This window comes from Canis aureus, chromosome 1 (genome assembly GCF_053574225.1).
Source record: "Canis aureus isolate CA01 chromosome 1, VMU_Caureus_v.1.0, whole genome shotgun sequence".
In the NCBI taxonomy this organism is placed as follows: domain Eukaryota; kingdom Metazoa; phylum Chordata; class Mammalia; order Carnivora; family Canidae; genus Canis; species Canis aureus.
In genome coordinates, this window is record NC_135611.1 from 114,722,056 (window position 1) to 114,745,681 (window position 23,626).

General features: G+C 49.0%; 1 protein-coding gene and 1 long non-coding RNA gene across 6 annotated transcripts in view; one reads left to right on the top strand and one right to left on the bottom strand.

The window, feature by feature from the left end:
- Positions 1-15,396, bottom strand: ACP7 (acid phosphatase 7, tartrate resistant (putative)). Of its 3 annotated transcripts, none has more exons than XM_077852504.1 (13): positions 15,242-15,396; positions 14,224-14,511; positions 7,696-7,896; positions 7,200-7,382; positions 6,163-6,286; positions 5,863-5,925; positions 5,659-5,773; positions 5,454-5,561; positions 5,299-5,356; positions 5,140-5,207; positions 4,961-5,032; positions 1,908-2,045; positions 1-395 (listed from the first exon to the last, which is right to left on the bottom strand). In XM_077852504.1, exons 2-13 carry the CDS (start codon positions 14,333-14,335, stop codon positions 330-332), a joined length of 1,308 nt encoding a protein of 435 aa, XP_077708630.1. In that variant the 5' UTR covers positions 14,336-14,511; positions 15,242-15,396; the 3' UTR covers positions 1-329. The 3 variants fall into 3 exon arrangements, with proteins under 3 accessions (XP_077708630.1, XP_077708622.1, XP_077708640.1); XM_077852496.1 differs by having other exon boundaries at positions 15,175-15,285; XM_077852514.1 differs by lacking the exon at positions 15,242-15,396 and adding an exon at positions 14,589-14,784.
- Positions 14,689-23,626, top strand: part of LOC144286272 (uncharacterized) — a 24,541-nt gene continuing 15,603 nt past the window's right edge. The window contains exon 1 of one of the 3 annotated variants that reach the window (XR_013354320.1): positions 14,689-15,549. This is a non-coding gene — a long non-coding RNA (uncharacterized LOC144286272). The remainder of the gene's footprint in view (positions 15,550-23,626) is intronic. The other 2 variants (XR_013354321.1, XR_013354316.1) reach the window with 2 other exon arrangements.

Here is a 23,626-nt window from a genome sequence, read left to right on the forward strand (position 1 = left end):
CACAGCTCTAAGCCTCTTTATTCCCGAGGCCCCGTGGGCGCCCCGCCCTGCCAGTGCTATGCAGGAGAGCAGGGCTGTGCCGCCCCACACCTGCCCTGCTTTGCTCTGTGCCTGCATACCTGCCCTCCCATCACAGCCAGGGGTACCCCCACCTCTCCAGGAGGGGAGAGCCGCCCCGGCTGCCTCTGGGCTGCAGCCACCCCACATGGGCCCTCAGGAGGGCTGGGAGTCAAGGCCCGCCCTGACTCTCCACCTGGGCCTGGGCAGTGTCCGGTCATACTAGCCAAGGCAGCGAGGCCTGGGGTTCCTGATGAGAGCTGCCCCTGTACCTAGAGGTACATCATCCGGCCAAGCAGGGGTCTCACCACCCAGACGTCATCCACAATCTTCCCATCCTGCAAGGGACAAAAACAAAGGAGGTAGTGAGAGCTCAAAGTCCAGACTCCAGGGCCAAGGACCTGGATTCACACCCCAGCCCTGCCTTTAATGGGCTGTGTGACCTTGGAAGAATTGCTAGGCCTCTCTGAGCCTCAGTTTCCCTCATCTGAAAAGTGGAGATGACAGTAATAGTACCTACCTCATAGATGTTGTGGGAATTAAATGAGATTATTTGTAGAGGGCTTTTTAAAAGGGGATCCTGGGCAAGGACTGGGTAAGGTGTAGTCTATTATGAGCACAAACCCTAGAGTCAGACAAGCCTCACTTACATCTCAGTGCAACAGCTCTCTACATGGCCCTAAGAATGTTACCCAACTCTGAGCCTCACTTCCTTATTCTATACACAGGGGAGAACGGAATGTGATTGACACATAAGCCTAAAGCCTACCCCCGGTACGTGCACCGTTCAATAAAGGGTAGTTATTTATAATAAAGAGAACATGGTCTTTGGAGATAGAGCCCAGCTCTGCCACCCTCCAGCTGTGTGACCCTTGGAAAATTACTTCCCCTCCCTGAGCCTCAGTTCTCTCACCTGCAAAATGGAAAGAAAAACCATCCCCTGGGATTGCTGTGGTGATTAAAATGCTACTAGATGTAAAGAGTCTAGGCCAGCATCTGATATACAACAGGTGCTCAAGAAATCATAATTATTACTATTTGAAAATTACAATGGCAGGGGTGCCGGTGGCACAGACAGTTAAGTGTCCGACTCTTGGTTTCTGCTCAGGTCGTGATCTCAGGGGTGTAAGATCGAGCCCTGCATCGGGCTCTGTGCTCAGCTCAGAGTCTGCTTGAGATTCTCTGTCTGCCTCTGTCCCTCCACCCACTCTTCTCAAATAAATAAATAAATCTTTATTTTAATTTAATTTTTTAAAACTTTTTTGTTAAAGATTTTACTTATTTTACTCATGAGAGACACAGAGAGGCTGAGACACAGGCAGAGGGAGAAGCAGGCTCCCTGTGGGGAGCCCGATGCGGGACTCGATCCCGGGACCCCAGGATCATGCCCTGAGCCAAAGGCAGATGCTCAACCGCTGAGCCACTCAGGAGTCCCAATAAATAAATCTTGCAAAAATAAAATAAAATCACGATGGCAAAAATAAAGAAAGGTAAACCATGAAGATTTGGGTCCATCGAAAGCTGCTTCTGCTACACACACAACATATTGGTTTCCCTCTCACCTGCTCCCACCACCCACTGCTTCAGGTTCATAGACACCTATGGAATTGACCATGCTTTGGAGATTGTTCTAAGCACTTCATATAAATATTGTCATCCCCTTTAACAGACGGGAGAGCCGTGGCTCAGATAGTTGAAATAAATGGCTCGAGGTCAGACAGCTGGCAAGAAGTGGAGGCAGGATTTGAACCCAGGATTGCGAGCTCTGGAATCCATGTTTTTAACCACCCGACTCCAGAACACGCTGGGCCTGGTTACTCAGGCAGGTGACTGGGCCACCGCTCACTGACCTGGTCATCCGACACCTGCTGGATGTGGACGTGGGTCCCGTTGAGGATGTGTAGCCGCGTGTACCCGTACTCTTTCACCCGCACGGCGCTCCAGGGCCGCGGGAAGAGGGAGAAGGGGGTGAGCCGCTCCTCACAGCCCTGCCAGACAGAAGCCTTTAGACCCAGGGTTAGGGTGGGTGAAGGCCCCGCAAGGAGCAGAAACAACCTCCCAGGCCGGGACCCTGATGCCCCCAAGGAAGACAAAGTCTGCTAAGACTTGACCTCACTAATGCTAGGATTGAGTTTTCACCCAGCCAGGCTTCTTGCACCCCCTGGGTCTTTGACTTCTAGAAAAGTGCACGGCTGTAAAAGACTGCCCACTGCAGCATTTTCTGTAAAAGCCCTGAGCTGGCAGGTGCCCAAATGCCCATCAGTGGCGGTCAGTTAAATTCTAGCATAGCCATCACAAAGCAGGGTGTTATGGAAAGGTGGCCGAGATGCATAATAAAAGAGAAAACACAATTTGAAGCAGAGACAAAACCTAGAGGTCTCAACAGTGGGGGTACAGTAGACCCTCCAAGAAAGCTTTTTATAAGTCACCGGTGCCTGGGGGAGGGCGGGTGTTCATCCTTGTAGCAGTATGCCAGGCGACATGAGCAGAGAGCATGAGGGACCTTAGGAAATCACCATTCTGCAGCCATCATTATAATAATGAATGGAAGCAAGAATCATCAATCGATGGTAAAACTAATGGTGAAAGTTTGAGGAATAGCCAGGTATTGGCATAGTCCCAAGTGATCTCTCCAGGACAAAGAGTATATTAATAATCATTAATTATATATAATATTATAAAATATTAATAATGTAATAATCTCTACGACAAATAAAATAAGACCGAATAGAGATTAAAACAGATGTGGTTGGGGTGCCTGGTGGCTCAGTTGGTTGAGCATATGACTTTTTTTTTTATTGTATTTATTTATTTGATAGAGAGAGAGAGAGAGCACAAGCAGGGGGAGCAGCAGAGGGAGACGGAGAAGCAGGCTCCCCACTGAGCGGGGAGCTGGATGTGGGACTTGATCCCCCGGCCCCAGGATCATGACCTGAGCCGATGGTAGATGCTTAACTGACTGAGCCACTCAGGTGCCCTAAGACTCTTGATTTCAGCGCAGGTCTTGATTTCAGGGTCATGGGATTGAGCCCTGTGTCCGACTCCGTGCTGGACGTGGAGCCTGCCTGGGATTGTCTCTCCCGCTCACCCTCCCCTCCCTGCTCACAAGCACCTGCTCATGCCCCCTCTCTCTCAAAAGAAAACAAAAACAAAAAACAAATGTGGTTAGATGTTCCCGTTTGGGAAATATTGGTAAAGGGGATATTGAGAGTATTTGTATTTTTGCAACTTTTCTGTAAGTCTGAAATAATTTCAAAATTTAAAATTGAAGAAAAAACTAATCTATGCTGATTAACGTTCAGAATAGCGATCACCTAGGGGTATGAGGAGCCATCTGGTGCTGATAACATTCTATTTCCTGCTCCAGGTGGTGGCTTTGCACTGGGCCAATGCCAGGGCCCCGTTCTCAGAGATTCTGGTGTTTGTTCTGGAATGGGGCCCAGATGCAGCAGTTTTAAAACTTCCCCATATAATGTGCACCAAAGTTGAGAACCCCTAGGGCATGAAGCATGATCCAAGTTGTTTTTAAAAAGTGGGTAATATAGTAACACATCTCTATCAAGACAATTACTCAATTGTGCATGCAGAGAACATTCTAAAATGCCATCCAAGAGACAGAGCACCAGAGTAGGGATGAAGACGGGGGTGTGAATGCCTGGGGTTCACCTCCTGCCCCTCTGTACTGTTTGAATTTTTATCACAAGTGGTTCTTACTTTGATCCTACTAGTCTTTAAGAACCATGTTAAAAAATAAGCTCTCTCTCCTTGCAGAAACAAGTGGCTCCAAGGTGGAGATGGGAAGGGTGGGAAAACACAAGATGATCTTGGAGCACCCTCTTGGGTCAAAAGCTAAGGAAGTGCTCACGAAATGACAGGGCCACACAAAGAAACACAGGACCTGACCTCAGGAGGTTCCAGTGGCCCAAACGGGGGCAAGGTGAGCAGTGGCATAAATAGTATCAGATAATCACCCGCAGGATAAAATAATCACCCATGAGTCCACACTGGTATAAATCACTAACAAACTACAGAAATGGGACGGAAGGGACTCTTCCTCGTGAGAGGATTCTAATGAATAAATCTAGGAGGAATGAGGGAAATAGCAACTCCCCATTAGAACACCACAGTAATCATTGTTGCTGGCAAGACCCACTGGGGGATTCCAAAATCAGTAGGTGAAAGTTTGAGGAGAGACAGGAGATTTGCATGGCCGGAAAGTATCTCCCTGAAGATACTTACTAATTAGTTAGAAAGGGAAACACAACTTTACAGCGGAGGAACCCAGCAGACACCTCCTTAACCAGGCGATTCAGGGAAACACCTCCAGGAATGAGACACATGGATGGGAGGAACCCCCCACCCAATGCACCGAGGAGAACACAACATCACTTCTGTGACTGTCTTGCGCAAAGTGCATAACCCGAATCTCAGCAAAAGGACAGACAAGCCCAGACCAAGGGGCATTCTGCAAAACAACTGGCCAGGAGTCTTCCAAATGTGAAGGATGAAAGACAAGGAAAGACTCGGAAGACACAAGAACTAAACTGAGCATGGGATCCGGGAACAGAAAGCGGTCGTCAGTGAGAGGTTTGGTGGAAGGTGAATCGAGTCTGGAGTTCAGGTTGCAGCGATAATAAGAAGCTCTCTGTCTTTGGATCCATCCTGTACACCTGGGCACACCCCCAACCCCTGCCACTTGGTGAACCTGGGACTGAACAAGTGTTTGACTGCCTGAGCCTCTGTTTCCACATCTGTACAATGGCCCTGCTACTAGGGCTACCTAAGCTCTAAGGTTGAGAGGTGGTGACAGCAGCTATAGGAACACATGGCACGCAGGCTGGTATTAGAGGCAGTAAAAACGAAGAGGCAAGAAGCCAAAGGCACCCTTCCCCATGCTGCTCACAGCAGACCCGGTGATGATGTGAACAGGGCCTCGAGGGTTGGTGTACGGCGTCTCTCGGCTGCCGTTAAATACCTGGAGAAGGGAAGAAGGGGGAGGTGCAAGTCACACCAGGCCACACTTGGGGGATCCAGGGATCCACCTACACCAGCCGAGGGGCCCTCGGACCTCCTGAGCCTCACCTGGTAGTTGTAAATGGGCCACAGCCGTTCGTATGAGTGCTCGTGAGCCCACAGCTGCAGGTCGACCCCTGAGACATAACAAGTTGGGGTCAAGGCGTTTGGTCCTGGAGAGATGGAAGGGGCTGGGGCCTGGGGCCAGGAGTCCCCCGGGTCACTCACCGTATTTGTAGAAAAGATCCTCCAAGCCGTAGAACTTGCCACGGAGGCCTTTGCGAACCTAGACAGGGTGAGCAAGGAGGTGAATGGGGTGAATGGTGGTGCAGGCCGGCCCCCCGCCTGGCTCTCAGCACCCCGACCCAGGGAGGGGTCCTCACCTTGCTTTCATGCCACGTACAGTCATCCAGGTCAGCATTGGAACAGTACATGGGCCGGTGGCCCATGGTAATGATCCATGGCCGCGCTGCCCGATTCTTATTGGCTTTCTAGAGAGAAGGGCCCAGAGTGAGGGCCAGGGGTGGGGCGAGGGAGGAAAGGGTAGAGGCTGGTCAAGGGATGATGGGGAACCTCCCCCCAGGTTACCTGGAGGTCGCTCTCCAGCCAGTGGAACTGTCTCTCTACCAGGTGGCGGCCGTAGTGGAGGAAGAAGTATACCTCGGTGGAGAAGGAGATGATGTGTGCAGGGCCCAGATCCCAGCTGGAGGGGTCAAAGGGCATGATTCAGAGGTGGGGTCTCCTCAGCATCTCCCACCCCCCAGTCCCCCCAACCCCGGTCCCCCAGATTACCTGTACCACAGGCCTTCGGTGTTCCCTGGCATGGTGAAGCGGGCCTTGTAGTTAGAGAAGTTGCTGGATAAAAGGAAGTAAAAGGGTGGGGAGAGGGTCTGGGGTCCCAGAGCCCACCCCTATCTCCCCACTGTCAGGCCAGGTCTGGCTCCCAGCCCAGCCCTCATCTCCTCTCCTCTCCTCTTGTTACCACTAAGGTGCTGCTGCAGCATGAGATACTAAGGTAAGATGCTAAGTAAGGGAGGCATGTCTGTTTGCATCCATCAGACCCTCACCCACCCCGAAGCCCCGGGCCCTCACTAGCGTTCTTCGTGATTCCCAGGGCACGTCATGTATGGCAGGCTGGCGGCCACAGGTTCGATGAGCCGCATGAACTTGTCCCCGACACGAGCGTTGTCCTGATCCATGTTATAGGCAAAGTCTCCTGGGGGGCAGGGGGACCGAGGAGAGAGTGAGGACCCAGACCCGGCCCTCCCTTCCCCAGAACGGAGAGCCCTGGTTGCTCAGCTGTGCAACCCCCTGGCCCTGAGCCATCCTGGTTCTCTGATCCCTACCTCACACCCACCCACATGTGCACTTGGAGCTGTTTCCTGAACCTCTGGCCCCTGAGACCCTCCCTCCCCCGCACCCTGCAAGACCTCGCTGGTCTCCTGTGCTTCTATCTGGAGCACTGGCCCCCATCTCTGCCCGCCCTCTTGTCCCCTCCCAGGACAGCGCTGACACGATCTGGTACTGGTTTTGTACCAGGCACAGTTCCAAATGCTTTACATACTTGATCACCTGAACCTTCAAAACACCCTGTGAGGTGGATGGTATTATCGCTCCATTTCAGATGGAGAAACTGAGGCCCAGAGGGGTTAAGTGCTCATGCAAGATCACACGGCTGGTTAGTAAAGATCCAGGAATCAGGCCCTGGGAGTCGATTCCAGTCTGTGGCTGTGAACCCAATCAGCCCCAATCTCCATCTCCCATGTGTGTCCTTGTCCCCTGAAGCCACAGCAGCAATGATAATGACAAGGAGCACGTGGCACTTACAGCATGCCAGGCAATGTCACCTATGTAGTCATCACGACAGTCCCGTGATTTCTGGACCAGCCTTAGCTCTCATCATAATAACACAGAGGACAAAACCAAGGCACATGGCTCTACGTGCTGGAGCTGGGATTGAACCTGGGCAGTCTGGTTAACCACAGACACCACGTCCCGGGCCGGCCTCATCACCTGTCCCCTTTAGAACCACACTCACCCCAGCACAGTGCCCTAGAGAGCCCCGGGATCGCCTCCTCCCCCCCAAGCCCCACCCCCCACCTCCGGGCGCACCCATGCCGATGCCTCACCCACATGGAGAACAGCATCGTACATGCCCTGCTGGGTGTCCCTGTGCAGCCGGGGTAAGGCCTTCGGGTTGTCGGCCCCCAGGTCCCCAAACACAGCCAGACGGGGGCTCCAGTGGGGACCGTTCTTCAGGGCTCTGAAGCGGAACCGACGGCTCCAGCCCCGAGAACTGCCACAGCGGTAAACTGAGGGCAAGGGGGAGGTCACAGTCAGCTAGGCGTGCCCCCCAGGCTGCCTCCTCTGCACAGCCCCCACAATCCATCTTCACTTGGTGGGGAGAGGAAGTGAGGATTGAGGGGTTCTGACCCATGCCCTTCAGTCCACCGCACCCCAGACCCCAGCACCTCCCATTTCCATCCCGGAGTCTCATGCAAGAGGCTCCAGATGAGCAGAGCTGTTCCCAGCCCAGCCTGAGCCCCCTGCCCGCGGTGGCTTCCCGCTGACACCACACTCCTCTTCCTGCACCCCCTCAACACCTGGGCCTGGGGTCCCTCTCACCGTACTGGACCCCGGGCAGCAGCCCCCGCAGCGTGACTCGATGGATGTAGAACTTCCTCCGCAGGACGCCCCCATCCACAAAGGGGCTGAAGGTGCCCTGTGCCCGGAGCGGCAGGGGGCCCGTCAACTGCAGTCCGAACTGCACTTCGGAGCGCGTGGGGACCCACGTGGTCCAGGTGACAGTCATGGAGCCAGGCTCATCTGCAAGAAAGGAACAGAGCCAGGGCGGGCAGTGAGGCCTGAGCCAGAGCAGGGAAGGACATATAGACACAGACTCTCTCCAACAGCTCAGGGACAAGTTAGTGGTTAGGGACACGGTTCCGGAGCTCCCCGCATTAGACCTCAGCTTTGCCATCTGCAAGCTGGGGTTCCCTGTACAAGTCACTTCGCCTCTCTGAGCCTCAGTTTCCAAATCTGTAAAGTGGAATAATGATAGTATCTAAGGGTTTTGATGAGGCTTAGGGGAATAAATACAAGAGAAGCACTTGGAACGGTGTGGTTAGGATTCCATGGGTGAGTGGATATGATTCTTAATATCTTGATTTACTCGTGCAGCCCGTGTGCCAAACATTTTACAGACATGATACCACTTAGGGGTTATAAACCCAGATGTTGAGAACCCTGCTAGGTAATATAAACAGGAACAAAGGCCAGCTGGAAGGAGTAAGGCAGCAGAGAGCTCTGGGGTGTGCAGCAAACTGTCCACCCCTCCCTACCTTAAAGGGGCCACCATCACCACTCCCGTGATAGTGGTCTTGCAGGAAGCAGGCTCAGTGGCCCTAAATCTGTCTACTTCTAGAAGAAGTCTCTATTACATGGGTTTTTATATTCCAGGAACATGGACACATAGATAGAGATAGATAGATAGATCCAAACTTTTCAGTGATAGCTCAAAATTCTTAAATGCCGGCAACCAAATCAAGGTTTGTTTTTATAAGACTTTATTTATTTGAGAGAGAGAGAGCAGGAGAGCATAAGTGGGAAGAAGGAGCAGGTTCCCCACTGAGCAGGGAGCCCCGATGTGGGCTCCATCCCAGGACCCTGAGATCATGACACGAGCTGAAGGCAGATGCTCAACCAACCAAGGCACCCAGGCGCCCCCAACTCAAGGTTTTAGACCTGCCACACGGTATGGTCTGATGTCAGGAGGACGTGTTCTTATTCCGGCAATAGGAGAATGCGTGGGCACAGGATTCTTCATTGCTGTTTGTAATCACAGCATATCAGAAACAACCAAAATGCCCATCCACAAGAGAGGGACCCCATTAGACTATGTAACATCCAGACAGTGGAGCACAGGGGAGCTATCCAAAGAAAGAGGACACGTTCTAGGAAGTGCTGTGGAATGACATCTGGGACGTCCAGTGAAATTTAAAAAGCAAAACACACAAGACTTGTCTATGGTCATCTGTTCTTCATGGAAGAGCACCCAGGTACCTACTCATCTGCATGAAAGAAATACGGGAAGGAGTCAGGAGAAAGGAAAGACATGGGTTACTTACATGGGGTGGGTGAGAACGGGGTAGAAAAGGGAGACAGGAACGGAGCAGAAAAAGACCAGAAGGGAAAACATGACCTTTTTTGTGTGTAATTCTGATTCTTAGAATTATAGTCACATTTCGTATTTCCTTCATGCACCCCTAAAATCACACTAAGGATTACAACCACCCGGGATGAAGGGAGAAGCCAGTGTGGAATGTAAACTCTAACCAATGGCTGTCACTATATTTATTTACTTTTAAAATTTTATTTATTTATTCATGAGAGACACAGAGAGAGAGGCGGAGACACAGGCAGAGGGAGAAGCAGACTCCCCATGGGGAGCCTGATGCGAGAATCGATCGCAGGACCCTGGGATCATGATCTGAGCCAAAGGCAGACTCTCAACCACTGAGCCACCCACGTGTCCCAATGTCACTATATTTAAAAAGTGAATAGAGCAACCACACTGAAGAGGGGTTAACCACGGACTAGGTCTCGACTGGACACTATAAAACTATAGCAAAAAGGTACAAATTTCCAGTCATATAATTAATAAGTCATAGAGATGGAAAAAAGGACAGCCTACGGAATATAGTCAAGCTTACCATGCTAACGTTGCATGGTGACAGATCCAGTAGTGAATAGAATTGTCGAGTCACTCTGTTGTACATCTGAAACTAATGTAACATTGGATGTTAACTTATACCTCAGTAATAAAAAAAAATTAAAAAAAAAACCTTTAAAAAAACTACAGAGGAAAAGGACTGCACATACTTGTCACCTAGTAAGTGTTCTCACAGGGATCCAGGCAAACAATTCTGAGACTGCTTTATGCCTCTACTCGCGTCGAACAAATACCTAAGTATACTGTAAAAGTGGGAGATAAGTTTCACAATGCTGGAGAAAGAAGGCTAATAAGAGATAAATAAATAAATAAATAAATAAATAAATAAAGAAAGAAAGAAAGAAAGAAAGAAAGAAAGAAAGAAGAGGGCTAAAATAAGCCCGTGATGTCGGACTAGAATCACAGGTGTCAGTATGATCTCACGGTAAGTGCGATTATATATGTACAGAGAGATATGGAAATTGAGATGTGTGTGTGTGTGTGTGTGTAATACACACACACGTTGCCTAGCTTTGTTTGTGAAGGGCCTGGAAGCTGTGATACCTCAGTAGCCACGAGCACACCTAGTGCTCAGATCTTAGTTTCTAGATACCCGTTCTGTGGCGAAAGAAACCCGGGCTCCTCGGAGAAGCAGTTGATTCCAACGATGGGGAAGAAATATGCAAAATAAGCCTGGAGTGACTTGTGGTGCCAGAAAGTGGGGCAGTGCTCAAGAAATGATGGGGGTTTGTGGAAAGAACGTGGAAGCCGATCCGAAGGAATTCCAAAAGACCAAATCTGGGACAACTTGAACCACAAAATAAATAATGATAATGATTTAACCTATATCAAAATAGGTATTTGTAAGTCTGTTCTGAAATACATAAATAAATAAATGGATGGATGGATGGATGGATGGATGGAGGCGGGAAGGGATAGCTTTCCTTAGAGTAAAATTTCCATTAAATGGAGAGAAGGAATTAGAAAGTCACAAAATCATAATTAGGCAAACACCACACTAATAATTATTTCAGGCAAGATCCACCTCGGATGGATCTTTAGACGGATGCTAAAATCAGTGGGTTAAAGTTTTAAGAGAAACATAATTTGCATGGTCTTAAGGAGCCTCCCCCATTTTATTTATTTATTTATTTATTTGTTTGTTTATTTATTATGATTTATTTATTTATTTGAGAGAGAGAGAGGGCATGAGTGGGAGGGGCAGAGGGAGAAGGAGAGAGAATCTTAAGCAGGCTCCACACTAAACTTGGAGCCTCACGCAGGGCTCAATCTCATGACCCCGAGATGGTGGCCTGAGCTGAAACCAAGAGTTGGATGCTTAACTGACTGAGCCACCCCGGCAGCCCTCCCCCCAAGGCATTTATTAACCGCAAAAGGAAGAAGAAAAATCCTATGGTGGAGAAACCCAGCAGGCCCCACTGTAACCACGCAGTGAAGGTCAACACCACCAGTAACAGCAATAAGCTGCGTCAGCATCGTGCGCTCGGATACCAGGCACCAGGCAGGACACAACATCCGCAGCTCTGATAGTCTTGCCAGCAAAGCACGTAACTTCATTCCAATCAGGAGAAAATACCCGACAGACCCCAAATGAGGGCTACCCTACAAAATAACTGCTTGGTACTAAAAAAATGTCAGATCATGAAAGGTAAGGAAAGAAGCAACTGGCAGGTTGGAGGTGACTAAGAAGGGCAGCCAAATGCTAAATAATGAAATAAGCAAGCGGAAAAACTGCTGACATTCCAGCGGATTCTATAGTTTAGTTAATAGTATATTATACCAATGTTAATGACTTCCTGTTTTTTTTTAAGATTTTATTTATTTATTTGAGAGAGAGACAGAGAGAATGAGTTGGGGGGAGGGGCAGGGTGAGACGAAGACTCCCCACTGAGCAGGGAGCCTGACTCAAGGCTCAATCCAAAGACACTGAGATCCTGACCTGAGCCAAAGGCATAAACTTAACTGACTGACCCACTCAGGCACCCAACTTCCTGGTTTTAATAAATATATTGTGGTAAATAAATAAATAAATAAATAAATAAAATAAACATATTGTGGTGCCTGGGTGGCTCAGCCAGTTAAGCATCCAACTCTTGATTTTGGCTCAGATCGTGATCTCGGGGTTGTGAGATCAAACTCTGGGTCAGCTCTGGGCTGGGCATGGAGCCTGCTTAAGATTCTCTCTCTCTCTCTCTCTCTCTCTCTCCCTCTGCTCCTCACCTCCCCTGCACGCCCATGCACACTATGTCTCTCTAAAAATAATAATAATAATAATTCAAAATAAATAAACAAACACATACCATAATTATGTAAGATGCTAACGTAACAGTAGCAGAAATCGGGTGAGGGAGATATGGGAACTCTGTAATATTTCTGTAAATTTTCTGTGAAATCTAAAATTAGTAAAAGTTGAAGTTTTAAGACAAATATCCTGGGTTGCTAAGCCGGCCAGCCGGGGTTCAAATCCCAGACTGTGTGACCCAGGTGTCAGACTCTTCTATCTCTATCAGCCTCAGTTTACTCTTCTGTAAAATGGGAGTAACTCTAGGACCGGCAGCTTAAGATCCAGTGTGAGGCTAAGTGAGTTATCCCTCTGAGGCATTTAGTAAGACCTTATTTGCTATTGTTACTGTGACGGCCGGACAGGGGACAGCTGTCATCTCACTGGATTTTCACAGCAGCACCACGAGATGGGTTTACTGTCCTTCCATTTTACAGAGGCCTCCAGGCAAAGTGCCTCGTCCAAGGTCAGTTGGTCAATGAGCGTCAAAGCCAGTTCATTTGAGTAGTTTCAGATTCTACAGGGCAGCTAAGCTTTACGAAACGATCTTCCTGGGGCACCTGGGTGGCTCGGTCGGTTGAGCGTCCGACTCTTGATTTCAGCTCAGGTCATGATCCCAGGGTCCTGGGATCGAGTCTTAAGTGAGGCTCCCTGCGCTGTAGGGAGCTTGCTTCTCCCTCTGCCCCTCCCCTATTTTTTCTTTCTCTCTCTCTCAAATAAATTAAATCTTTAAAAGAAACGATCTTCCTCATGAGTGTCAAGGACACACACACACGCACAAAAAAAACCCCAAAACCCAAAACCCAAAAAACCAGGAAAGACTGAGGAGCGAAAGAGACTAGAGACACAGCAGCAAGATGCAGTGTGGGATGGTGGATCGGATCCTGGATTAGATAAAGACATTAGTGGAAAAATTGGTGAAACCCGAACAAAGGCCAGAGTTCAGTTAGTGATATAACGCCAAGGTTCATTTGTTAGCTTTGACCATGGGCACATAAGACGTTGGCATTAGGGGAAGCTGAGTGAGGAGCATACGGAAACCCTGCACTAACTTTGCACCTCTTCCATAAATCTAACATTATTTGAAAATAGCAAGCTGAAATTATTCAAAAGCCAGACAGAAAGAAAGGGCTGTGCCTTCAGCTTCGGTGCAGTATCGAAAAGGAATAGGCACAATTATTTGCAACTCCTTTTAAAATCCTCCTCTGTGCTTCAACCCCAAGTCTTGTGAGACCACATTTCCTTCATATGTATCATCCAAAGCAACATATCACAACAGCAGCAGAAGCAGATGTGTGTGGGGGGGGACCTGGGTGTCTCCTATTAAGCCAGACATTAAAGAGACTTAAAAAGATGTAAACCAATGCCACGCTTCTCATTAAATTTGTTCCCTTTGGTACAGTCGTTATTTTTCATGAAAAATGCCATTTACCTTAACACAGAATGACTTTATTACTGTTCATTCTAAACGATTTAAAAATGTTTAAGTGCCTCAGTTTCGGGTTCTAACACGGCAAATATTACAGGTATAACTCACATAAGCTAACGCTCTTGAAGGTTCGCAATCGTTTTTAGCCACGCCAAGGGGCCCTGCGACAAAAACGTGTGAGAACCATGGCTACACCCCATTTTGCCACTTCACAGGTCATATCTCATTTACTCCCCACTATGAGGTCATGCTAATATTTCCCACTGTCCCGATGAGGAAGCTGAGGCCAGAGAGGTTAAGTGACTCACCTACAGTCACACAGCAGGTGAGTTGCAAAGCAGGGATTGAAACCCAAAATGTTTGGGTCCAGAGGGTCCAGAGTCCATGGCCTGACCACCACAGGGCCCTGTGATCCCCTAGATCAAGGACCAGGAGGTAGCTTTGGGGGGACACAAGGAACAGTGACACAACGAGAAGGACACCAGTGGTCCCCTTTGGAGGACGCTTATGAGAGGCTGGACGCTGGAATCATTTCCCACACAGCCAGCTGCACCGCTGCTGGGGACCCCCGCTCAACAGAGGCACACAACCGAAGTCCAGGAAGACCAGGCCACCAGCCCAGGCTCCTACAGCAATCCACAAGGAGATACTTGAGCCCCCAAACCCCCTGGGCCTCCCTGGGAAACTCCCAGAAGTGGCCACAGAACTTACCTGGGTAGGACAGGTGGACTTGCTCAGGGGCCGCCTCTGGGGCCCCCTGGACTCCCAGGGAGAGAAACAGGAGCAGACAGCAGCAGGACCGGCAGGGACAGAGGGGACGCATGGTAAGGGGACAGTGTGGGGGGAGGGCAGACGGAGAAGGGGAGGGATCCGCAGTAGATCAGATTCCGTCAGGAACAGCACCAAGGGGCTGGGAAGATGCAGGGTGGCAGATCAGGCAATGTCGGGGGAGGGAGGCAGGATGGTGAGGAGGTCTTCAAGGGGATGGTTATCCGGATGCTAGAGAGAAAAAAAATCCGATCACTACCAAGCCCCAAGTGTTCTGAGACTCGCTGTGTGCTAAGCACTTTGCATACATTAACTCCTGGGAGCCTCCCAGCATTCCTCCTCGTGGTGGCCACCGTGATCACCACCGGATCACCGGATCACGGATCACCCAGGAGGCAAATGAGCAACCGTGATTCAGTGCACGGCTAGGGTGTGATGGAGCCGGACTGGAACCCAGGGGTCCTAACCGCAGCTCACCCCTGATCAGTGAGAGGTTTGGGGGAGGGGTGGGGGCTCAGCGTAGAAAGTTGCCCTTGGCAACCCCCTCCCCAGCATTCCAGCCTCCTCTCAGCAACCCCAGCTCCCCGGGCCTGTCGCTCCATCCCTAGCAGCGCCCCGGGCTCTCAGACCTCAACACCCTGCATTTTGGCCTCCAGGCTTGGTGTTTGGTCTTAGTGACCTCAGTCCTCCACTCCATCCCCAGGAGCCTCCGGAATTCCATCCTACCTGGAGCGGACGCTTGCCCTCTGCCGCCTGCCTGGCATCCCATCCTGCCTTGGTGACCCCAACATCCCTCCCAACCCCCCCAGCCCCCCAGCCCTGCACCTGCTACCCAGTCCCCTTCTCCCCAGCCCTTCTGGCCGGCTCCAGTTTGCTCCCCAGCTCCCGCAGGACCTGCTGGGGGCCCAGCCCGGGTCAGGCCCGTCAGCGGCGGGGGTACTCCCTCCCGGGCCCCGCTCACCCTCGGGGCGCCCGCCAGCCGCCCGCACGCGCGTCTCCCGCCACCAGGGCGGCGGCGGTATTTATGAGTTCGCAGGCACCGAGGCATCCAGCCGCCCACAGCTGTCCCAGCCCCGGAAGAGCCGGCCTTCCCCAAGTGACAGGCTCCCAGACAACCGGGGCCCCGGGTCGCACAGGTCCGGCCGGTCCTGGGCGCCCCACGCCCACCCGCCCCCCCCCCGGGGTGGGGCGTGGGAAGGGGGACCCAGAAAGGCTTGGTAAGCCGCAGCCGCCACCTCCAGGCTGACCACCGGAGGAGCACCGGGACAGGTAAGGCTGCGCTCGTCCCCCAGCCGCCCCACCCCGCGACTGCGGGAGTCCCCAGGGCACGGACACTGGTCCCCACCCCCTGCCCTGCCAGATCCCGAGGTCCCCAGGTATGTCGGCATTGGGGCCTGCGACTCAGGGGATTCCCCTATCCCTTCCCGCCCGCTCACCGTCCTCGAAAGTCCTTCCTCCTGCCTCCTTCCCCAAGCTTGGCCCTCGGCTTCTCCCCAGAGAACCCCCAGTCCCCTCGGGGGCACACTGAACACACGACATCAAAATCCACGAAAAGGCTGGTTTCTGCTGCTTCTGAGCTGGGCGCCCTAGGCGGGTTACTTAACCTCGCTGAGCCTGGCCTTCCTCACCTGTAAAACGAAGGTAGTAAGAGTACATACCCTATGGGCTGTTGCGAGGATTAAACCAGATGAGGCATGAAATTTCATGCTGAGAACGCGGCCTGGCCCAGAGTAAGGGCTGGATGAGAATCAGCTTTTTTTTTTTTTCTTTTTTAAATTATTATTAATGCATGAACTCCAGAAATTGCCCTGGGGTCTAGGTGGGAGCCAGTGAGAATTTTCCTGTACACCTTGGTGAGCTGTTTGAAGGCTGAGAGTGGCTTGCCACAAAATATGTTCAGGGGTTCCCCCAGCAGCAGGAAAAGTTGGGGGGGGGGGAGGTGTCCAGGTTTTTCATTATTCTCCCTTCCTGTCAGCAGATAAAATGACCCGACCACTTGGCTTTTAGTAATTCGAAGTATAGAAGTTCGGCTGGTTGGGTACACAGATTTCCGAGCCTGACTCTGAGCCTGGGAAGGGTTCAAGATGGGCCTGCTGTTTGGATTTTTCCCCACCCTCTAGAGTCTCTGTGACAGCTTAAAATGTAATAATAAGCAGCTCCTTCAGCCGTACTCAAATACCCTCAAGAACCCACTCCCACTCCTACCCATTGTAGCTCGCCCTCAGTTTTGTTTTTCTTCCAGAGCTGAGGCTCTTAACCTTTTTCTGTGCCAGAGACACTTAGGGAGCGCTGCTGAAGCCCTCCTCAGAATCATGTTTTTACAGGCATGAAATAAACTCACAGCGGCATGAAAGAAACCAATGCCACTGAATTATGGATATAGAAATTTTTTTAAGTTTATTTTTTTAAGTACTCTCTACACTTGGGGCGCCTGGGTGGCTCAGTGGTTGAGCGTCTGCTTTTGGCTCAGGGCGTGATCTCGGGGTCCTGGGACTGAGTCCCGCATCGGGCTCCCCGCCTGCTTCTCCCTCTACTTATGTCTCTGTGCCTCTCTCTGTCTCTCATGAATAAATAAATAAAATCTTTATTTTTTTTTCAAACGTACTCTCTACACCCAACATGGGGCTCGAACTCATGACTCTGAGATCAAGGATCACATGCTCCTCTGACAGGCGCCCCCCAAAAATATTTTTAAAACTAGTATGTGATGCGGTAAGATATGTGCTTCTTTCTCAATGCATGAAACTTTGAGATCTAGCTCAGGTTGAAAAAAATGATGGTAACTCAGAAGCTTCAGTGGGTGTAAAGAAGATGCTTGAGAGGGCTGAAGTGACTGCAGTGGGATGTGAAAACATCTTGGATTTCTTTCTTTTTGTGAGAGAGAGGGAGGCTGCGCTCCTGTGGGAGGTATGGGGAGGGGAGGGCAGGGGAGGGGCAGAGAGGGGGAAAGAAAATCTTAAGCAGGCTCCACGGGTGGAATCTGAAGCAACACTCGATCTCATGAACCTGAGATCATGACCTGAGCTGAAATCAAGAGTCAGACGCCTAACCGACTGAGCCCCCCGGGGGCCCCTGATTTCTTCCTGTGGCAGAGCTGCAAGTCTGCAAATAGGACAGAAGGACAAGGTACATTTCCGTCCCAGCAGCCCGTTCTTAAATGGTACCCTCTTAAAAATATTGGAGGACTCCAAAGAGGTTTTGTGTAATGGGTTCTATCCATTGATATTTATCATGTGAGAAAATTAAAATGAGGGACGCCTGGGTGGCTCAGTGGTTGAGCATCTGCCTTTGGTTCAGAGCGGGATCCTGGGGTCCCGGGATCGAATCCCACATCCAACTCCCTGCAGGGAGCCTGCGTCTCCCTCTGCCTATGTCTCTGTCTCTGTTTTTCATGAATGAATAAACAAAATCTTAAAAGGAAAGAAAATTAAAGTGAGAAGTTTTTAAAACACACGAATCCACATGCGTACATTCCATTAGCCAGCCCATCAATGACGTCACCACGGGTCAGGCCACCTTTGGAGAGTGAAAAAGACAAACACGTCTTAGTATTATAACGCAAATAGTTTGACCTCATTAACGCCCTAAAAAAGGTCTTGGGGATTTTCAGACCGACCACATTCTGAGGACTGCCGAGGGCAAAGAAAAGGGCAAGAAAAGCAAGGAGGTCGTTGGTTTTCTCATCCAAATGCATGTGCCCCTGAATCCCATCCCTCAGCTCCCATGAAAAGTCTCACCACATTTGCACCTGTTGGTCCTTGATGTGGTGGACGAGGACTCACAGCCCTCGTGCGGCCCCTCCCCGACTCCTGCTCAGACCTCAGCCCTCTCCTACTCTCAGGACCTCCCGTGAACTATTTCCAGTTCCTCTTTCCAGACAGCTTTGTGTTTTGAGAAATATCCTTCCACTTCTCTTATTTCTTCTCCTCAGAGTGGAGAACCTTGTGGTAGTGAACAGAGTATCTGCTCTGGGGCCCGATGGCCTGAGATTAGATCTAGCTCGAGCATTGACTAACTTAAGCAGTTACTGAACACCACAGTTCCTCAGTTTCCCCTTCTGTTAAATGTCAGTAATAACAGTAACAATCTCATAGTGTCGTTGTGAAGATGGAATAAAGTAGAGGGCCTGGGTGGCTCAGTCGGTTAAGTGTCTGCCTTCAGCTCAGGTCATGATCCCAGGGTCCTGGGATCAAGTCCTGAGTCAGGGTCTGTGCTCAGTGGGGAGTCTGCTTCTCCCTCTCCCTCTACCTCTCCTGCCTCCTCATGCTCTCTCTCTCACACACTTTCTCTAATAAATAAATAAAAATCTTTAAAAAAAAGATTAAATAGGGGGATCCCTGGGTGGCTCAGCGGTTTAGCACCTGCTTTTGGCCCAGGGCGTGATCCTGGAGTCCTGGGATCAAGTCCCGCATCGGGCTCCCTGCATGGAGCCTGCTTCTCCCTCTGCCTGTGTCTCTGCCTCTCTGTGTGTGCGTATGTGTGTGTGTCTATCATGAATAAATAAATAAAATCTTTTTAAAAAAAGATTAAATAAGGTAACAGATATCAACAACTTAAAACAGTGCCTAGTGCAAAAACAAGTGCCGTGAGCATCCCTTCCAATTATTATTATGCCTTAGACACCTGAGCTGCTCGGTTGTAAGATAAGGGTGTGATGAAGTCACTTTTCCAAATCATTTTTAAATTATTTGAACCTTCTTTATTGTGAAATATGACATACGTACAGAAAGAATCTGAAACATAAATAGTCCACTTAACGAATTATGACAAAGGGAACATACCTGTGTAACCACCACCCAGATGAAGAAACAAATCCTACCAGCTTTCCATGAGCTCCTTCCCACCCCTGCCCAGGGACTACTTTCTCTCTCCACGTGAAGGTACCCACCATAGTGACTTTTACCTAATTTATACTGCCTAAGTATGCCTTCTTGTAGACAGTTTCATTGTGCCTATTTTCCCCATGATGTGAATAACATTATACAGTAAGAACTCTTGTGTTGGAGAAAAAAAAAAAGGACTCTTGTGTTGGCTTCTTTCACTCAACATTATGATTGTGAAATTCACCCAGGTTGGGTGTATGAGCGCAATCCATGCCTTCTCATTGTAGAGTCGTATTCCATCGTGTGAAGACATCACAATACCTTGATATGTTTATATACCGACTATGGATGGAAATTAAGTTGTTTCCATGTTTTGCTCTGACAAACAGTATTGCTATATACATATGTGCTACATATAGTGCACATTTTGGTCTAGTATGTTCACAACATATATATATGTTCAAGGGACATATACAGTTGACCCTTGGACAATACAGTTGACCCTTGGACAACACAGGTTTGAACTGCACGGGTCCACTTATATGTAGACTTTTTACAGTACAGCATTGTAACCATATTTTCTCTTCCTGGTGATTTGCTTAATCACATTTTGTTTCTCTCGCTCGCTTTATCATAAGAATACAGAATCTAGTTCATCTTACATACAAAATATGTGTGAATTGACTATTTGTTATTCGTAGGACTTTTAGTCAAGAGTAGACTATTCATAGTTACCTTTCGGGAGAGTCAAAAGTTATACTCAGAGTTTTGACTGCATGGGCGGGGGGATCAGTGCCCTAAACCCTGAATTGTTCAAGGGTCAACTTATTACACATTTCCCTCGGATAAGAACCCAGGAATAGAATGGCTGGATCATAGGACATATATGTTTATTTTTAGTAGCTACGACCAAAGAGTTTTCCAAAGTGGTTGTAATGTTTTCTTCTCCCTCTATGTTGGAGAATTTCCATTATTCTGCATCCTCATCAACACTTGGTGTTGTCAGGCATTTTGTTTTGAGCTATTCTGGTGGACGTTTAGTGGTAGCTCATTGTAGTTTTGATTTGCATTTGCATTTTAATTTGCATTTGCATTGAACATCTTCTTGTTTGCATATTGGCCTTTTGAATATCCTTTATGATGGTGTGCTTGTTCAAGTGTCTTGCCCAATTTTCTTTTTTTTTTTAAGATTTATTTTAGAGAGAGAGAGTGCACATGGGTGCATGAGTATGAACAGGAGGAGGGGCAGAAAGAGAGAGAATCTCAAGCAGACTCCCCACTGAGCACAGAACCTTATGTGGGGCTCGATCTCACAACCCTGAGATCATGACTTGAGCAGAAATCAAAAATCTGACACTCAACTGACTGAGCCACCCAGGCACCCCATCTTGCCCAATTTTCTATTGCATTGTCCATTTTTTTTCAAATGGTCTTCTTTTTTTTTTTTTTTTTTTTTTTTTTGAGAGGTAGGGAGCTCACAGGTGCATGCAAACAGGGAGAGGGGCAGAGGGAGAGAGAGAATCTCAAGCAGTCTCCCCACTGAGCGTGGAGCCCAATACAGGGCTCCATCTTACAACCCTGAGATCATGATCTGAGCCGAAATCAAGAGTTGGTCGATTAACCAACTGAGCCTTTCTGGTGCCCTGGTTGTCCATTTTTAAATGGATTTGTTCTTTATATACTCAGGACACAAGCCATTGGTTAGTTGGTTTTATTATGAAGATCTCCTACTATATAGCTTGCCTTTTCATTCCCTTAATGGCATATTTTAATAAACAGAGGGTCTTCACTTTGAAGTTCAATTCCTTGATCTTTTCCTATGAATAGCTACTTTTATGTCTTATTTAAGAAACTAGCTATTTCCATAGCTCCAAGACATGTTACATTCTCTTATGCTGTTTTCCAAAAATGTTATCATCTTGCATTCCATTCAGGTTGATGGTCTATCAGGAACTGATTTTTGTGTGTGGGGTGAGGTAGGGCTTTTAGTTTTATTAAAATAGGGGACACCTGGGTGGCTCAGCAGTTGAGCGCCTGCCTTTGGCTCAGGTCGTGATCCCAGGATCCGGGATGAGTCCCACATCAGGCTCCCATTGAGGAGCCTGCTTCTCCCTCTGCTTATGTCTCTGCCTCTCTCTCTCAGTCTGTGTCTCTCATGAATAAATAAATAAATCTTTAAAAATTTTTATTAAAATAGTACAGGTGGCTAATAAAATAAGGATAAATGAGTTAACTTTTTTAAGGAGACTTCTTTTTAGAAGAGTACTTTTCCATTATGGAAGTAAATCATCTTAGTACTGAAAACTAAGAACTTAGAGAGAGCCAGAAAGGTTTCCCAGCTCCGGGAACTGGTAAATCTGGATTTGAACCCTGGTTCTGCTGCTTATTGACCGAGTAACCTTGGCAAGTCCTGCCCTTCAGAGTCTCAGCTCCTAATCTCTAAAATGGGTATAGCAGTGCCTGCCTCACAAGTGCTCGGAAAGAGACAGCATGTAAAGCCTTTAATACAGGGTGGGGTGCAAAGAAAGAGCTCAATTAATAGTAGTAACAATGAGTAACAAACGATTTTATTTAATCACTCAGTGTCCATTTACCCCTAAGCTACCACTGGTGACAATGGATGCCCCTCCTTGGAGCATTTTTTTCTTCGCCACTGGATCTGGGTTGAATCATGACTATGCCGTAGTCCTATATGATTTTTACTGGACTCTCCTAAACATTCTTTTATACTGGCTGCATGATATTCCAGTGGGTAGCATATTTCACCCACACTGAGGAGAAGCAAGACGTCACGAATGAATAAAAGTCAGGGCTCTGGAGCCAGATAGTCTGGGTTCAAACCCAGTCCCAGCATTTAGTAGCATTTGCCTCTCCATACCTCAAATTCGTCATCTGTAAAATGGGGATAACACACTCTACCGCATACCTGACATGTTTTAAGAGGGTTTGCTTGAGAACTGAGTGAGTGCAAATAATGAACTAAGAACGATGATGAAAACGGTGCTTGGTGCCAGCTGAGTCCTCAAAGATCTTAACAGAAATATTTTGGGATTTAGAAATTCATCCTAAGAAAATAAGATGGGCTGATAGCTGGACAGAAGAAGCCATAGAGGTGTGATGAAGCAAGAACAGTAAAATGTTAATGGTAGAGTCTGGGCGGTGGAAACTGGTGTAAGCTTCTTGCCATTCTCCTGTGTGTTTGAAATTTTTCAAAATAAAGTGTTGGGGGAAATATTTGAAGAGATCCCTGTAGCTGTTGTGGGTGATGGTAGTTGGAGAAACAGAGCAGCGATTGTTTCCTGAGCACTTGGTGTGGGCCAGGCACCGTGTATATGGAATGCTTTGTTTCATGGCCCTCACCATCTGTAATGCAGACTTTAGGAGGCCCGTTTTACTGCTAACGAAACCGAGGCTCAGTAGGGCTTAGCATCTCACTGTGTGGCCTTTGGGTCATTGACCTGGCGAGGTGAGAGCAGGGGAGGAGTATGGGATCCAGCAGAGGTCAGCAGTAAATGGGCAGATTCCTTCTGAGAAGGTAGGACAGAGCTCAGGGACAGTGACCTGGGCAGACAGATCCGGAGGTCCCCCCTGGGGAATGCTCCTCATTATCTTAGCTGCCTTGCACGGAGCCCTCCTCATGGGCCAGGCATCGTTATGAATGCTTTATTATTTTTTTAAGATTTTATTTATTTATTTATTTATTTATTTATTTATTTATTTATTTATGAGAGACACACAAAGAGAGGCAGAGACACAGGCAGGGGGAGAAGCAGGCTCCCCACGGGGAGCCCGATGCGGGACTCGATCCCAGGACCCTGGGATCACAACCTGAGCTGTAGGCAGATGCTCAACCGCTGAGTCACCCAGGCGTCCCACTATTACGAATGCTTTAGGTGAATGATCTCATTGATACTGGACCCCGATTATTAACCCCATTAACAGATGGAGAAACTGAGGCTTAGTGAGATCGAGCCACTTACCTAAGACCACACAGCGGGTACATCAAGTTAGAAGTAAAACCCTGCTGTGTCTGATTGGAAGGCCTAGGATGTGGACACTGTTAGGAGAGACTTTCCCCAATTAGGGTATTATCTATTGAGAAATACTGTCACCTCCACCCTCAAATTTATCTGCCCACTTCTCTCCCTTCCCCAGCATCTGCCCATTGTTCCCTTCCCGGACTGTCTCAGCAGCCCCCTCCCTGGTCTCCCTGTGCCCAACCTGACCCCACAGTCTTCCCCACGTGCAACCAGGGGGAGCTTGTTAACTGCCCGGAGCCCTCCTGTGGCCCACCCCACACGACCTGCCCCGTCACCATTCTGTCCTCCTCTCTCACCATCACGCCCTTGCTCACTCTATTCCAGACACAGGAGCTTCCGCGTTGTTCCTTGAACACCAGACACACTCTTACCTCAGGGTCTTTGCACTGGCTGTTCCCTCTCCCCGAAACACTCTTCCTTGACGCCAGCGTACCTCCCTCCCTCTTTCCTTCAGGCTTTGACCAAATGTCCCTCTGTCAGTGA

Bases quoted from the DNA above. Each gene is read 5' to 3' on its own strand.
- ACP7 (XM_077852504.1), bottom strand. From the start codon at position 14,335: ATGCGTCCCCTCTGTCCCTGCCGGTCCTGCTGCTGTCTGCTCCTGTTT. The intron at 5,774-5,862 runs GTAATCTGGGGG...TGACCCCTCCAG, and splicing joins ACCGAAGGCCTGTGGTACAG to CTGGGATCTGGGCCCTGCAC. The intron at 5,357-5,453 runs GTGAGGACCCCT...CACCCTGTCTAG, and splicing joins GTACGTGGCATGAAAGCAAG to GTTCGCAAAGGCCTCCGTGG.